Genomic DNA, 16754 nt, shown 5'->3' on the forward strand with positions numbered 1-16754 from the left:
ATGTTTAACAAGGTTTCCATACCTGCCAAAATCAAACCGAACCAAACCGTACCGCTAGAGTTTTTAATATCTATACTATATATAAAGCATGAGTAAGGGGCCTCTTAATTTTTAAGAGGTACCAAACTCATTGCTTTAGGTATAATCTTTAATACATAAGATTAAGATATTTTAAGAACAATTTTGTCTTTTGACATTTTTGTCTTTTATTATAAGCAAAATTAAGTTACGGTTTATTTTCAATTTATTCTAAAATAATTACAAGTATGGTCCTTCAACTTTAATCACATTTTGTTAATTTATTTAATAGTTACATATATATCCCTTATTTTAAACAAACTACCCCGATGACGTTTAAACGTTAATAACTTTTTCACACCTTAATATTTTTTTAAAAACATTATACCATAAAAACGAGAATTTTATTCTCTTTAATTTGGGTATGGTATTGTTATGTATAACACAGGTTACACATCCGATGTCATGTTTGCATGCATACCTCGCCGCATTACGCGGGCACGCAACTAGTCATAAATTTTATGTATTTCAATAATGCTATGTAACATACAAATATGTGTAAATAATAAAATTTTCGTGATAAAAAAACTTCAAGCCCACAATTTGAAGCCCAAATAATACCCAATTATGTTGTTTTGAGCTATTTTTAATTAGATCCAAATTCACGACTGACCCATTATAACCTTCAAAACGTGCATAACCGAGCAATTATGGATATGATTATGGTTTTAGGCTAGAACCAACCCAAAAAGACCAATGTACACCCATAGTTGTGCTGGCAATAGCTATAACAATAGTTAAGAAATTATTAATGTGTTAAGTTGAAGCCTTAAATGTAAAACCGGATAGCAATGGTTAAGAAATTATTAACGAGTCAAGTTGAATCCTTAAATGAAAAAGCCCGAGCATTCATAAATGTATATAGGGGTAAACTTACACTATAAGTGTCGGGTCGGCCAACCCCTGTGAAATTTTCTTTAAATGTATATATATGTTAAAATCATGACAAATTTCTATAAACAATACAATTTTGGCATCGACTCTCTTTCAACCCCTGAAACATTTTTTCCTGGGACCGCCATTCAATTGTAAAGCTCTTAAGTTGTACTCAAATATAATTTTTTAGAACGACTTCTTGTATTTAGGCTAGTGCGTTCTCCAAATTTGGAGAGCCCCGGTGCCCCATTCGGGCTAGACTATGTTGTCTTAACCGGACTCATGCTGGCTTAGGAGTTTGGCTTGGGCGTGTTCCCCCGGAAACCATACAGCCAACTGTCACTTGACAGTCGTCGTGCCGCTACAAGGGCAGAACACTCTGACGTAACATACAGTGGGACGAAAACTCGGATGGACTCAAAATCCGAACCGATAACCTTCTACAAGGCCCAACTTAAATACTTAATTGTCAATATCCATCCAAAATAACACAATTAGAAATCAAACTTGAGTCAGCCCGGATAACCCAAGCCTTTCTGCAACGCACTTGAGTGATTGTAGTCATTGTACTCAAATATTTACACGACCTAGTTTAAAAAAATTTAAAATAATAATAAATCCTCCACCAAACACTAGACATTCGGCCATAATAACTGTTTTCCCTCCAAGTCACACAGTTTCAACCTGTAACCGTCATTCATATCACTCTTCACTATGCTTCTTCATCTTCTAATCGCTTCTCAGATCCGTCATCAATCATGTCTGCTCACTTGCTCTTCTGCAACGCCTTCACTCTTCTCGTCTTCTTCACGCTTCATGTTCTATCAGTTTCAGGTATAAATGCTTCTCCGTCTTTCAATTTTAAATCTCACTGTAGTACTCGTTATGTGCTTTAAATCGATAATTATTAATCAAATTATTAATCGTACGGAGCTGTTTTGAAGTTTGAGTTGAATCTAGGTTTTAATGAGCACTGTGCGCACACAATATAACACAATACTTAGATATGAAACACTCATTTTAAAGATATCTCTATATTGAAGTTTGACTGGAAATTAGGTTTTAATTTGTGCTGTTTATTGAAACGGAGCACTGTGCACACACAATATAACACAATACTTAGATACGAAACACTGATTCAGAGATCTATTTCGAAATTTGAATCGAAAGTAGGTTTTAGTTTGTGCTGTTTATTGAAACGGAGCACTGTGCGCACACAATACTTAGATATGAAACACTGATTTAGAGATCCATATTGAAGTTTGACTGGAAATTAGGTTTTAATTTGTGTTGTTTGTTGAAACGGAGCGTTGCGCACACAATTACACGTACGAAATGTAGATATGAAACACTGATTTAGAGATCTATTTTGAAATTGGAATTGGATCTAGGTTTAATTTGTGTTATTTCACTAACACATACACAATGTAGATATGAAACACTGATTTAGAGATCTGTTTTGAAGTTTGAATCGAAATTAGGTTTTAGTTTGTGCTGTTTGTTGAAAACGGAGTCCTGCGCGTGCACAAGAACACGTACAGTCATACAAAATGTAGATATGAAATGCTGATTCAGAGATCTAATTTGAAATTTAAATGAAGTCTAGGTTTTAATTTGTGCTGTTTGTTGAAACGGGGCACTGTGCGCACACAATAACATGTACAGTTATACACAATGTAGATATGAAACACGGATTCAGAGATCTAATTTGAAATTTGAATGAAGTCTAGGTTTGAATTTGTGCTATTCCTTTAAACGGAGCGTTGCGCACACACAAACACGTATCATAGAAATGAATCACTGATTCAGAGATCTATTTTTAAATTTGAATCGAATCTAGGTTTTAATTTGTGCTATTTCACTAACACATACGCATTGTAGATATGAAACACTGATTAGAGATCTGTTTTTGAAGTTTGAACCGAAATTAGGTTTTAGTTTGTGCTGTTTGTTGAAATGTAGCACTACGCACACACAATAACACGCACGAAATGTAGATATGAAGCACTGATCAGAGATCTATAATTCTATTTTTAAATTTGAATCAAATCTAGGTTTTAATTTGTGCTATTTGACTAAGACATACACAATACACTGATTTAGAGATCTGTTTTGAAGTTTGAATCGAATTTGGTTTTAGTTTGTGCTGTTTGTTGAAACGGAGCCCTACGCGCGCACAATAACGCGTACAGTCATACAAAATGTAGATATGAAACACTGATTCAGAGATCTAATTTGAAAATTGAATGAAGTCTAGGTTTGAATTTTTGCTGTTTATTAAAACGGAGCATTGAGCACACACAAACACATACAAAATGTGGATATAAAACACTGATACAGAGATCTATTGAAATTTGATTTAGAGATGTCATCTTCATAGTTACAAATCCTAGGTTTGAATTTGTGATATTTATCAAAATGGAGCATTGTGCACACACGAACACATACAAAATGTTGATATGACACGCTGATTTAGAGATGTCATCATCAAATTTACAACTGCACGGATCGATTTCAACGTCTGAATTTAGTCTAGGTTTTAATTTGTGCTATTTCTCGAAATGGAGCATTAATGTAGATATGAAACACTGATTCGTAGATGTCATCTTCATATTTACAATTGCACATATCTTTTGAAATTTGGATGAAGTTTAAGTTTGAATTTGTGCTATTTCTCGAAACGGAGCATTGCGCGCGCACAAACACATACAAAATCATGAATATGAAACACTAATTCAGAGATGTCATCATCAAGTTTACAATTGCATAGATTTTAATTGATAATATTAATGAAATATATGGCTGAATTTGTGTGTTATTTATCAAAACTGAGCATTGCACACACAAACACATACAAAATATAGAATTATAGATATAGAACGCTGATTCAGAGATGCTGAAGGACAATAGATCAGAACTAGTTGTTGAGAGAGCAAAATAGCATATGGATGAAATGAATCTGTTCAAGTTTATCAACATTAATCCATAACTGTCTTATTTATTGTAAATTGTTGCAGATGATGGTTTGCCTATTATTGCTTTTGTTTTTCTGGATGACAAAAATGAGTTTAGGGCAGGTGAAACTGCAGCAATTCAGGTTATTATACGTAAAGATTTCAATTCTGAAAAAGACAGACTCTTTCAATCCGAATGTCTCAGTAGATGGTGTGATGGGGAACAGTAGTCTTATTACTGACCTTTGGTTTGATCGCCGTCATTGGAGGATTTACTTTGTGCCAATGATGGTTGGGTTTTTCCATGTGCTTGTTACTGAAAATCGTTTCAGTGTCGGTGTCGGTGTCGATCATTTCAAGTTGCATTACCGTGTTGCACCAGGTTTTTCTCACATTCGAAGTTCTTTATTTTGCACATTTTTTTCATATTTGACTGACTAATATTGTTTACTTTTTTTCAAAATAAAGGTCCAATTTTTGAGCCTGGCGGTGTTGTATCATGGATGGATCAATATCATGATTTTGTAGCTGGGGGAAAAGCTACAGTCTTAATACTTCCTAAGGATGCATTTAGGAATAATGTTACAAGAGGAAGTGAAGAACAAAGCATTCACAGTTTTGAAGTCTCTGCAACAGTTTCAAACGGATCGAATGCAAATTTGCTGGATGTAGTTAACAAAGGATGGAATGAATTCGGTTATCTCTGCATTGAATTTGTTACAACTACAGCAGGACATCTCTCGGTTCACATAAAACACAAAAACACTTCCTTAGTAAATTCCCCATTGCCTTTAACAGTCCATCCAGGTAATTTATGTAACATATGTTATAAACTTATTATTAATCAATTGAATGCATATTTGTTATTGATTTCAAATATTCGATGAGCAGACACAATTGATGTTGCCAACTGTTTGGCCCATTGGGGCACTGAAACACATTATTTTCAGCTGCTTTCAAGAATGGAAACTTTTGTAGCCCAGACAGATAAATATGGGAACCTTGTTCCTGGGCTGTTTGAGTTTCAAGTTGAAGTTATGGAGAAGAAGTCGACTATGCCTTTACCGATTAGTGAATTGCAATACAAGGAAGTATCACCGGGCGTTCAATCATTGTCTTTCAGAGTAGTCAAACCCGGGGACTTCCTTCTCATCATCTCAGATCATCACAGGAATATGCCATATGAGTTTAGTACCTACATGGGGTACTGTGATGCTGAAAATAGTCGTGTGGGTGGACCTGGTCTTTCTGATTCTATCACGGGGCAAAGTACTTATATAAGAATAAAGAGATAATTATGAATATCCTTCTCCAATTGAGTTAGAACGGATTCAAGTAGAAATTACAGCGCCTGCACTCTCTCTTCGTATAAATACACAAATACACCCATGGAAGAAAATTACTAATGGTATCAAAAGAGTGTCATTTTTTCTTTAAAGTATTGTTTTGTTTATGAAGTTTATACTTTAGAGATTGAACAGGTACTCACCCAACTGGAATGCTCAGTCATGGCGCATTTGGTCCAACGGGAATGACTCGTGTTTTTTCACATGACAATGTAATAACTACTTTTTTTACTTTCAATGCTTTATGTTTTAGACATTAAATTAATCATAATCTTTTTCTGTTTGTTGTATTTAGTCTGCCGAGAACCCAAAAATAAGGAGCTATGACTTTAACGTTTCTTATGTGGCTGAAAAAGTCGGGGTATATGAAATTCGTATGTTTTGTGGTAATATTCCTCTAAATGGTGGCCGTCCAATAGTAAAGAAAGTACTGGAAAGTATGTGTGTGTGTGAGAGAGAGAGAGATTATTTATTATTTAAATTGGATAATGTAATAATACGGGTGTTCAAATTTGGTGCAGACAAAGTGAATGCATCTACATCAGGAGTTGTAAAATTTGATGAAAGGGCACCAGCAGGGGTTGTAAATGAATTTGTGGTGCAACTATTGGATTCCTTTTATAATCCAGTATTGTATGAAGAAAAAAAGTTGAAACTGGAGATGGCTTCAACGAATGGTTCTTACCATCCTTGCTATTTTGATGACAACCATGATGGGACCTACACAGGGTGCTACCTAGCACTAATTCCTGGATATTATGAGTTTTGTGTTTCATATGATGGACAACGTATCATGCCTTGGCCCTTTGGAGTCCACGCGGAAGATGGTAAGTTTAAATTTGATTCTAATATATAAAATCAATTTCCTGTGATTGAAATCATATAATTTTCAGGGCATACGTTCCCTACAGTTCGTGACGATAGTGTCAACGTTTGGGAGGATCAGTCCACAACTATTTATGTTTTTAATAATGATGTATTCTTTGACGGACCAGGAACAATTGTTGAATTTCAAAAGGTATGATTTTATTTTAATACGGCACCCATTCTTTAGGCTTTTCAAAACACATACGCTACAAATAATTCCCCAAAGACCGATATGAACTAGGAAGTTGTTAATCCACCCCTTTTAAAGCCAATACATCTTTCCATCAAGCTTAGTAATTCTTTGAATAGTAACATTAATTCCTGAATGCCCTCATTAAGCTGAATTGTGCATCCATTCAAGTATTTTTGTTCTTAGTTCAATAGAATGTCCCGCCACTAACTTACCCTTTCTCCTTCAATTGTAATGTGAGGATCAGATTTTCAAGAATTTTGGATAGAGTTTAGTAAATCTGGTTGGATGTTAGAAACCGCCAGCTGTAGGACTTCCCCACTTGTAACTCTTGACAAAGCATCAGCCACTTTATTCCCATATCCTTTCTTATAAACAATTTCATAATCGAATCTATTAACTTTGAAAGCCATTTCTGTTGGAAAGGTCTTGAAATCCGGTAAATGTTTTATACTCTGTTGATATGTTTTTATCACAAAATGCCTATCAGTCAAATACGGGTGCCACCTTTTGGACTGCATGGATTATTGCTGGCAACTCCCTTTCATATGTTGAAAGGCTTAGATTCTCATGGTGATAATGCCTTACTTATGTAAGCAATTGGATGACTCTTCTTAAAAGCTGTTTTATAAATATCTGGATCAGCAGCTCTTATCTGATAATACCCAGCTTTAGCATCCAATTTTTGAAAAAAAAGAAAGTTAGTGCCATGTAACTCATCCATTATCTTTCCCACCAAAGGAATAGGAAAGTGATCCGGTATTGTAGCCTGATTGAGCTTCATCCAGTCCTCCATCTTATTTTCTTCACTAACACAACAAGAGATTCAAAAGAAGTCTTGTTAGGCCTTATAACTCCTTGATCAAGTAATTCCTTAATCATTTGCTCGATCGCATCTTTTGCATTAAAGGATATCTAAAGGTATATCTGTAGTGTCTTTGAATCACAGAATACATCGCATGTTGTTGAAGTAGTATTGTCAAATCTCTAGGTAACTCTGTAGAGTCATTATCCTTAAAAAGAATACTAGAAGACAATTGAGTTATGAAGTAATTAGAACCCAATTTTCTCGAATTATGAGCAGGTGCACTAAAAATTTGCGGCTTAGTATTAAACTTGGATTTCCTTACTTTCAATGTTGCTTCTTGTAATTTTTCCAAACAATAAGCTTGCTGTATAGAACTTGGGTTGAACATCCTCTCTTGTAGCTGAAGTTTTTCTTCCAACCCAGCTATGAAACTACCAAGTTCATATTCTTGCAGTTTACAAATTATAGCATCAAATTTAGCATGGTACTCCTTTACCGATGCATTTTGTTTGAGATCATTCATTGGATCATCAAACAGATTTCCAAAACGAGCATTCATCATTTCATTGCATTTGTAAGTTCTGTCCAACTCAGATTTTGATTGCCCTTGGCTCTACAAACGATTGGTAATGCCTTATCTTCCATTTAAATAGCATCCAAATTTACCGTCATCACATCTGGAATGCATTCTAGTTAAAAGAATTATTTTGTTCTATACAACCGTGAACACAAATCTTCTCCTCTGAAATTAGGAAAATCTGTCTTTGTAATTTGAGATAAATAGTTGTATCTTGCAATTGATGGATGAGATTTGAAAAGAGGGTTGGCGCGGAGTTTGTTTTTTAATTGTTGAGTAAATGAAGTATAAAAGGACAAAAATACCCTCTTGCAGTTTGTATATGACCAGAACAAAATTTGTGACAAATTCTGAATGTAAAAGATGATTCCTTAAATTCACAGTGGTTAAGGATGAAAGTGTAATTTTGTCTTATTATTATTGTTCTTTTGGCAGGCAAGTCATGGTTCGGTTTTGCAGTATGGAGATATCTTTAGATATACACCATATAAAGGATATTGCGGACGCGATAAATTTTCTTACAAAGTAGTAGATGCACATGGCAGTTTCGGTACTGCTGATGTAATCATAAATGTTCTCGCTTTTCCTCCGCAGCTTGTTTCTTCTCCAAAACAGTTGCAGGCACTCGAAGATACACTCAGTCCTCAATTCGGGTAACCTGTTGAATCCACTAGAAACTTCCAAATTGTTAGATCTCGTGGTCCTAATAATCTTTTTTAATTCACAGTGGTTATCCTGGCTTCGAGATGGTATATTCAGATCCACTAGAAAATATTTCTGTTATCCTGACCGCACAAAACGGGACCGTTTATCTCTCTCCTCTTATAATGCAATTTTGGGATCCAATGTGGAAAGAAATTTCAGTCAGTAAAGTGGAAGGAAAAGATAAATGCTTGACAATAACTGGTCGTTTAGAAGTCATCAACTTTGCCTTAAAGTCACTCAAATACATTGGGTACTACTACTACACATTCGGTTGATTAATTATTAATTTATTATCGAGTAATTAGCCTTTTGAATATTTGACTATTTTCATGCATGTGCAGAAACACAAACTTCAATGGCGAAGACATTATTACGATCTCTACTATTAATGTAAATGGACAAAGACATTTCGATGTTCCAGTATATGTGGAATCAGTTAATGATCCTCCAGTTATTAATGCGCCTAAATTCATCATCCTGGAGAATGAGAATGAAGATAAAGGATCCTTGATATTTGATAGATACCGAGACACATTTAAATTTTTCATTGAGGATCCAGATCATACTTTTCGTCCAGGTACTTTCAAATAACGAGTAAATAACAATTATGTTCTTTACTTGTAAGGGTAAAATTGTCGTTTTAAAAAAGTTAGCAGGAAATCTACCTTCTGCAAGCTGACTTATAAGTGTAATTTACTCAAAAGAAGTATAATAATGAAACTGTTTGAATCCTACCCATAACATAAAGATATCTAATTCACGCCAGCTGACGTTGCAGGGGGTCCTCCTCAGGTCATGTTTTCAGTGGAAGTAAGTTTTGGAACATTCTCAGCTCGGTTGCCAGCTCAGCTTATAAGCACTACTGAGGTGAAGTTAAAAGGAAGCAAACAGTGGCAAATCCTTCAAACATTTGTTGAAATCTCAAAACATTTTACTCTGAACGAAGTAAAAGGCATCAGAATTATGGGAACACTTGATGAGTGCAACGCTCTTCTCCACCAACTGGTTTATTATGTGAGTATTATATATTAATCATGTTTCTTGTTTTTTGGTACTTGCATATTCAAATATTCAATGTATGAAGTTTGTTTATTGCAAACATATGATATATAGGGTGACGAACACAATGCAGTCCTTAAGTTGAAGGTGAATGATCTGGGATGGTTCGGGTGTTATCCGGATTGTTCAGAGATGATGTTGGTGCCTCTTATGTCCGAGGCTACTGTAAGTTTAATAACAAGGACACCCATGAATGCATTGGTAGCTCATTGTAAGTTGATTTTATTTAGCTTCCAACTTTTGTTATTATCATTATACTTAATTACAACAAATGGTCTCTGTGGTTTGGCTTTGGGTACTAAAGGTTTAAAAGTTGCAGGTTTGAGGTCCGTGGTTTTGATTTTGTAAAAAGTTTCGGGTCTAAGACTAACTTCCGTTAACTTTTCCGTTAAGCTTCGGTAGAATGACTAAAATACCCTTATAAAAGATATTTGTGTAGTTAACTCAAAGATTTTGTCTCAAAGATTTTGTATAAAGTTTGGGGTCTAACACTAACTTCCGTTAACTTTTTCGTTAAGCTTCGGTAGAATGACTAAAATACCCTTATAAAAGATATTTATGTAGTTAACTCAGAGATTTGGACTAATGGGACCATCTATCCCAGTTAGTCAAAATAATAAACATTATATAAAAGAAATTATCACTGTAGTTATAAAAGGACATTTTTGTCATTCCACCCAAACTTAACAGAAAAGGTAACAGAAGTTAGTGTAGATCCCAAACTTGCAACTTTTACTTCAGTACCCAAAGGTGTGACTTGGGCCAAACCGCCAAACTTGCAACTTTAAAACTTTATTGTTTAAGTTGTCATACATGAATGTTTATTACATAATGTGCAGCTCTTGGATTTCTATTTCTGATTGAATCCATTGTACTGTCTACACTGGCTGCGGTTTTGATGTTTTTCATATGCAAATGTGTTACCGTTCTTGTACGTGAAAGAAAGAAACAACAAGAACAAGAAGAGCCTCCGAACCTTCAACTTAATGAGCCGCAAAACAACAATGAACAGATGGTGGTATATGCCTTCAATCTGTGATCACTTTTTATTTATTATCGTTTCGTTTCGTTTTAATGGTTTCGTTTGTTTTGTGCAGTCAAGTGCAGATTCGCCTGAGAATGCGATCCAACTTACTGGAAATTGTCCTAGTCCCATCAGGCAAACTGAAGAACCTTCCAACTTACCGAAACCGTAAGTACTTGTTTGTTATTTGTGCAATATTTATTTTAGGCGTATTGGTTTTTATTAATCCCTTACCAACTATCATTTTTTGGTCGATACCGGTTCCAACTAGCGTACTGGCTGATAATGATCCCACCTTTTATCATATTTGTTCCCAACGGTCCGCGACTAACAAAATTATAACGCCGTTAGTTGCAGGTCGCTGGAAAAACATTTTTGGTCGGAAAAATCACATTTTTTCCAGAATACTCAACATTTTCGTTCCAAACATCTGTATAACCTTAGATCGGACCTTTAGGATCATTTTTCTAGTAAAATACCCTAATTATTGAGGTCGCCGGAACCCTAGAACCATCGTTAGAACCGGTTGCTGGTGCTCAAGTGATGGTGGTTGGTTGGTGGTGGTGTTCAGGTTGAGTGGTCTGGCAAAATAATGTGACGTTTCCGGTTAAAAGCATTTTTCCAGCGACCTACAAGTAATAGCGTTAGGATTTTGTTAGTCGCGGACCGTTGGGAAGTGACGGTTGCAAAAGTCTCTAGGCGGACCCTAGGCGGTCGACTGGGGAGTTTGGACTTTGGAGTACTCGGCCTTAGTCGGAGAGTACTCAGGGATGGCTTGCCGAGAACTCGGCCTAGGTGGGGATTAATCGTTGAGTACTCGGTGCCTATGCGCGATTTTACAACCATAATGGGAACAAACACGTTAAAAGATGAGACTTTCAGCGGCCAACTCGTTAGTGGGGACCGCATCGACCAAAAGATGATAGTTGGGATTAATAAAAACCAATACACCTTTATTTTACTATTTATTGATTGTGTACATCATGTAGGGCTGAAGAAAGTCAAGAAACTAATGTAGCTGAAATTGCAACAGTGGTTATCTAGGCTCCTTGTTATATATGGTTAATTGGTTATACCCTTAACTTTTATAATTATGTATTTACCTTTTGTTCCTAGGTATTAGGTGGTGTAGATATGAATCCATGTATATTTTAAATGAACTCACAACCTCGTGTATGTTACCATGTTAGGAGTAACATCGTACCACTAGAGTAGATCTATATAAGTTTATTTGTTTCTTTAGTGGTCTAGTCTCTAAACTAATTTTCACCTTGTCAGTTTTTCATTTTATCTGATGACATTTAGAAAATAAATACTCCCTTAAAAAGTCTCAGTTAAATTTTAATTCCCTTATGCGTTACCATGACAGTTTATAAATATATATATATATTGTTATAAACATGCAATTAAATAGTTTAAATATCTATTAGATTATGTAATGAGCCCACACTCACTTGTCACATTACAATTCAGTGGGACGTTTCATATCTTTTTAATGATACCATTACGCGTATTCTTATTTTGTAAGCACTATGAAAACACGAATATTTAAACCAAGTCCAACATTTAATAAATTTAATTACAGTGGAAAAGACACACACATTTCATAGCTATATATTTTATTTAAAACCCTGTACACATACATCCCTATCATATAAACCTTTTAACAACAGCCCAGTCATACATAAAATCTAAAATAATAAATAAAAATTGACTTCAACGTCTCGCATTTCTCCGAAGCAACCTCGGTCCTCGGGTAACCCAAAAAATAAATTTAAAAAAACTCACGTCCAAATCTTCCATGTAAACCTATCCACAATAAGACAACATTATTATTAATCACCCCGAAAATACATAACACGACGCAGAGGTAACCAATAACCTAATCGTTAATTAAAATCGAACCGAAAACCAAAGAAACCTATCGATTTTTTGTACCCTTGATTAAATAGTAGTTAGCCGAATCGAACCAAACCATTCATGTTTTCATATATTTCTAGCTTTTATACCCTCGTTTCAATAAATTCATATTTTATACCTCCAATTCATGTATTTATACATCAATTTCAAGTATTTATACCTACATTTTATCCCCTTCTAAACAAAAATTTAGCCCAGGTTTGGTTTTGGTTATTAACCGAAACTAACCGAACCGAACCAAAAATCGACAAACTAACCGAATAAACCAATGTAACTGAAAATTGTATGGTTAACAAAATAGATTAACCGATGACTTCATTTTTGGTTAAGGTACACCCCTGTCACGACTTGTATTATATCAAACTATTAGACCTTAATTCTTACCTAAGATACACGAGCCACTCTTCGTGTTGACGGCTCCGGTAACAGTAACGCCCTCGTGATTTCTGAAGCGCTACCGTTGTTTTCGGACTCTCTAATCGCCTCTTTTAAGATATTAACGATCATACTCATCGGGGGTCGTTCTTCGGGATTCTTTCTTAGACAGCTATCGGCTAGTTTCGCAACTTTTTGAGCGGTGTTGAGCGGATACTGATGGTTTAAACGAGGGTCCATTATCATCCTAAACCTCTTGCTATCGGCCGGGTACTGTTTCACCCATTCGATAAGTTTTTGTTCGGATTGTGGTAGGTTTCTATCTATGGCTCGTCTCCCCGTTAAAATCTCGTACAATACGACTCCAAAACTCCATAAATCGCTATTTGATTTAAGATGACCGGTTTCGACGTATTCTGGAGCAGCATATCCGTATGTCCCAACAGGCTACAAATAACAAATGCATTCACGTTAGCATACAATGTAGAATTTAATCTCTTCTATATACATGTTAAAATGTGCATTTTATTCAAGTACACAATCAAATCTATGCACATGTCCTTAAATCCCCAATAGACAATAGTGTCATGAAGAGTTAGTGGGTGCATGTGTTGAATCAGAATCACTTAGGCAATAAGTCTATGGGTGTTAACCACTTAATGGTCAAATTATGTTGGTTTTGTTAGAAATTAGAAGCCAAGTCACTAACTATCGGGATTTTTCACATACAAATAACACTAAAAAAATTAAGGTGGGCAGCCGCCCCCACCCTTAACATAGGTCCGCCCCTGGCTCGGTTGGTCGGGTCGGTCGACCAGTTTTACCAGTTTGGCGGATCAATATTGACGGTTTGAACTTGTCATTTTTTTCCGACATCACTAGTTTGTATTATTAAAAAGTTTAAAATGATAAAGATAGTACTTTTAAATCAGTCAACTTGCTTCAGTTTCATTGGTTTCAACGGTTTTTGAACACGCCTAAGTGAAACACATCAAACAAGGTATGAAACACTAACCATTGTAGATACGTGGGTCCGGTCCCCTTGCGGCCCTTCTCTAGCAAGACCAAAATCCGAAAGCTTCGCATTGAAATTCTCATCCAACAACACATTTGAAGACTTGAAGTCTCGAAAAATCACCTTCCCAAAACACCAATGTCAATAAATCGTTACACCACGTATACATCATTACATTATCTTTTAATTTATCGACGGTCACATCTTACATAAGCAAAGATTGATTTATGATTTATAATTGTGACAATAAATATATACCTGAATCTCCAACCCCTCATGAAGATAAGTGAGACCCTCGGCCGCACTTAGGAGAATCTTCAACCTTGTAATCCAAGGAATCGGTGGCAATGCTCGCCCAAACAAATGCGCTTCTAAACTCTTGTTTGGCATATACTCATAAACCAGTAACCGTTGTATGCCTCGTTCACCATCCGCTGAGCAGTATCCCAAAAGCTTTACGAGGTTCGGGTGATCCACAACACCAAGAAACTGAACTTCTGCTAACCATTCTTTATGCCCCTAAATTAATATCATTATGTTTTCAACATTGTTTAGTGTCACATGAAATTGTTGACAACCCGAACCAGTTTTGACCCGACCCAACATTGTCATACAAATTTTAAACATGGCAATTAATCTATTCAATATTCAATTATTTATGCTGCAAAAGTCAGATATAACAAATTTTAATTCACACATGCCTAACTTTTTTTTTTAACATCAAAAAGTATTAAGGAAACTAAATTATTAAAAACTACATTAACAAATCTTGGGCTCATAACATTATTATTCATGATTCGTTCAACTCTTCTAACTAGCTACATAGCTGGAGGCGGCAATCTTGATCCAAAGCATTTCAAATGAGTCAATTTGGGTTGCTTTAAAAATTATATGAGTTGGTTTGGGCCAGATATTTTAACTAAAATGGTCAAAATTGGTCACTTGAAATTCACCTCGTTATTTTCGAGTCAAAATGGGTCATAGTGGGTTAGTGTCCTAAGAAAATGTGGCAGGTTCGGGTTGGAACGGGTTTTGTAGTGGCACATATTTCCACACGAGATAGTAAAAAAACACAACCCTTTTTTAATTGACTCATTCTGACCCTAACCCATTTCGACCCATGACCCGTTCGACCCAACCTAACCCATTTGCCATAAAAGCACGCAAGAAAACCAAAAGTATAAAATGCAAATGGTATAAACACGTGTTTGTTATCTATGACACGTTTTCTCATGGTCAATTTACCGCCTAATTTATAACATGAAACTAAACTAAAACAAAATTCAAGAATCATGACATCTAAAACATTAAACATTAAACATACATACCTGCAAACTATTCCTATTAAGTTTCTTGATGGCAACCACCATTGGATCACCATCATCAGGAGGTTTGATTGATCCTTTATAAACACTCCCAAACCCGCCCTCACCGATCTTCAACAACCGGTTAAAATTATTCGTAGCAGCTCGCAGCTCCGAATATGAAAACTTCTTTAAACTTTGTCCTTTCTCTCTATACAATTCGGGTATCGTTCGAGGCGAAGTAAGCGATCCGGTCGACTTAACTAGTCGTGTAACAGGCTTTGGTGACCGGTTTTGGTCTCCTAGTTCGGGTGATGATTTGCCTCTTCTTTTGGTTTTTGAATTGAATATATTGAAACAATTCATCATTGAAAACCAAATAAGTTTGGAGGAATTAATCAAAGTGTGTTTTTGTTACATATGTGAATTGAAAACAGAGAAGTGGTTTGTTTATGTTACATATGTGATGGAAACATGAGTGAATTGGTTTGACAAGAAAACCCAGAAAAAGAAAGAGAAATTGACTTGGTAACATGAAGTTATTAAATTCAATGGAAGCTTCATATAAATATATATATTTCAAAAAATGGGTGCAAAATATATCATTACATTTTGTATGCTACCTTGTTATAAAGGTATACTAGCTTTATGGTTTTTGAGTCTTACACGTATGATAATATACCAAATGTAGGAATTAATCAATGGGAACTAAAATTAAGACATCAAATAAGAGATTATATTGAGTAAATCAGCAACAAAACGCGTTAAGCAAATTTTGAAAATGTTTAAATGGTGCGAGAATTGAAGAAACAAAAAAGTTGTCTTCGATGGAATTGGAGGCCTAAATGGTGGAATGTGAGTGATTGGTGAACCCCGTGATTTCGGTTGTAGCCCAAGTTATATTACTATTTTAGTTTGAACTATTTAAAAAAAATTGTGACTTTGGCCAGTGCACTCTTCAATTAAAGAGTCTCGTTCCACCACTCTAATCATACAGTGTTGTCTTAATCAAGCTAACACTGACTCCATACCGTCGACTGCCACTTAACAGTCGTTATGCCACAAAAAGTACAGAACCCTCTATCGTTGTGCCACCACCATAAGTTTGAACGATTTGTTCTTATTTCTCATATTAAATTGGTCCAGATAGGCGTCTGTTAACTCCCAGACCATCATTAGAGAAACTTGCCAAGTATTAAATAATTTAATTTACAGTAATACAACATTATTTATACATGATAATAAATTCGGTTAACAACAAAAAATAGCCGTCAGTAATAACTGATAAACTCAGAAGAAGTAAAAAAGTTATTTAAAAAACTTGGTGACATCAAATAATTAGTTGTGGAAAGTAAATAAAAGAATGCTATTTGTATACTCAAACTTGAAAATAAAAATTAGTATGAACTAGTATGAATTGAATGTGATAAAACAATATGTTAATAATTAGTGAAATACAAAAGAATTTATATTATTAACATTAAAATCACAAATACATAACCAAATTACGCGTAAGATATATGTATGAGTTTCCTAACCAACGTATTTTATTTTTCTTTTGACTTGGTTTTCATATTATAATATAAACTTTTCAACAGCTTTGTTAGAATACTTATGACTATCCTTAAATAGGGTGTAAAGAAGATATACATTGAA

General features: G+C 35.1%; 1 protein-coding gene and 1 pseudogene across 3 annotated transcripts; one reads left to right on the forward strand and one right to left on the reverse strand.

The window, feature by feature from the left end:
* The first annotated feature begins 4016 nt into the window (after positions 1–4016).
* LOC143592396 (protein GAMETE EXPRESSED 2-like) lies at positions 4017–11528 on the forward strand (annotated as a pseudogene). The gene is made up of 15 exons (XR_013145923.1): positions 4017–4290; positions 4377–4715; positions 4800–5316; positions 5390–5466; positions 5550–5691; positions 5776–6081; positions 6148–6272; positions 8132–8349; positions 8424–8651; positions 8743–8978; positions 9180–9415; positions 9515–9671; positions 10300–10475; positions 10558–10652; positions 11474–11528. The product of XR_013145923.1 is annotated as a protein GAMETE EXPRESSED 2-like (transcript).
* Positions 11529–12095: 567 nt separating this feature from the next.
* Positions 12096–15480, reverse strand: LOC143592386 (putative serine/threonine-protein kinase PBL19). 2 transcript variants are annotated; one of them, XM_077072318.1, is made up of 5 exons: positions 15123–15480; positions 14053–14313; positions 13795–13917; positions 12789–13226; positions 12096–12293 (listed from the first exon to the last, which is right to left on the reverse strand). In XM_077072318.1, the coding sequence occupies exons 1-4, from the start codon at positions 15465–15467 to the stop codon at positions 12789–12791; spliced, it is 1167 nt and encodes a 388-aa protein (XP_076928433.1). In that variant the 5' UTR covers positions 15468–15480; the 3' UTR covers positions 12096–12293. The 2 variants fall into 2 exon arrangements, with proteins under 2 accessions (XP_076928433.1, XP_076928434.1); XM_077072319.1 differs by lacking the exon at positions 12096–12293 and having other exon boundaries at positions 12765–13226.
* Between the last annotated feature and the right edge of the window lie 1274 nt (positions 15481–16754).

This window comes from Bidens hawaiensis, unplaced genomic scaffold (genome assembly GCF_021521415.1).
Source record: "Bidens hawaiensis isolate Kalapana, Puna unplaced genomic scaffold, B.hawaiensis_p1.1 tig00040723_1, whole genome shotgun sequence".
Classification (NCBI taxonomy): domain Eukaryota; kingdom Viridiplantae; phylum Streptophyta; class Magnoliopsida; order Asterales; family Asteraceae; genus Bidens; species Bidens hawaiensis.

Excerpts from the sequence above, each read along its gene's own strand:
- LOC143592386 (XM_077072318.1), bottom strand. The coding sequence starts at position 15,467 with ATGATGAATTGTTTCAATATATTCAATTCAAAAACCAAAAGAAGAGGC. Across the intron at positions 14,314-15,122 it reads TTAATAGGAATAGTTTGCAG|GGGCATAAAGAATGGTTAGC; the intron begins GTATGTATGTTT and ends ATATTAATTTAG. Across the intron at positions 13,227-13,794 it reads GGACCCACGTATCTACAATG|CCTGTTGGGACATACGGATA; the intron begins GTTAGTGTTTCA and ends TGTTATTTGTAG.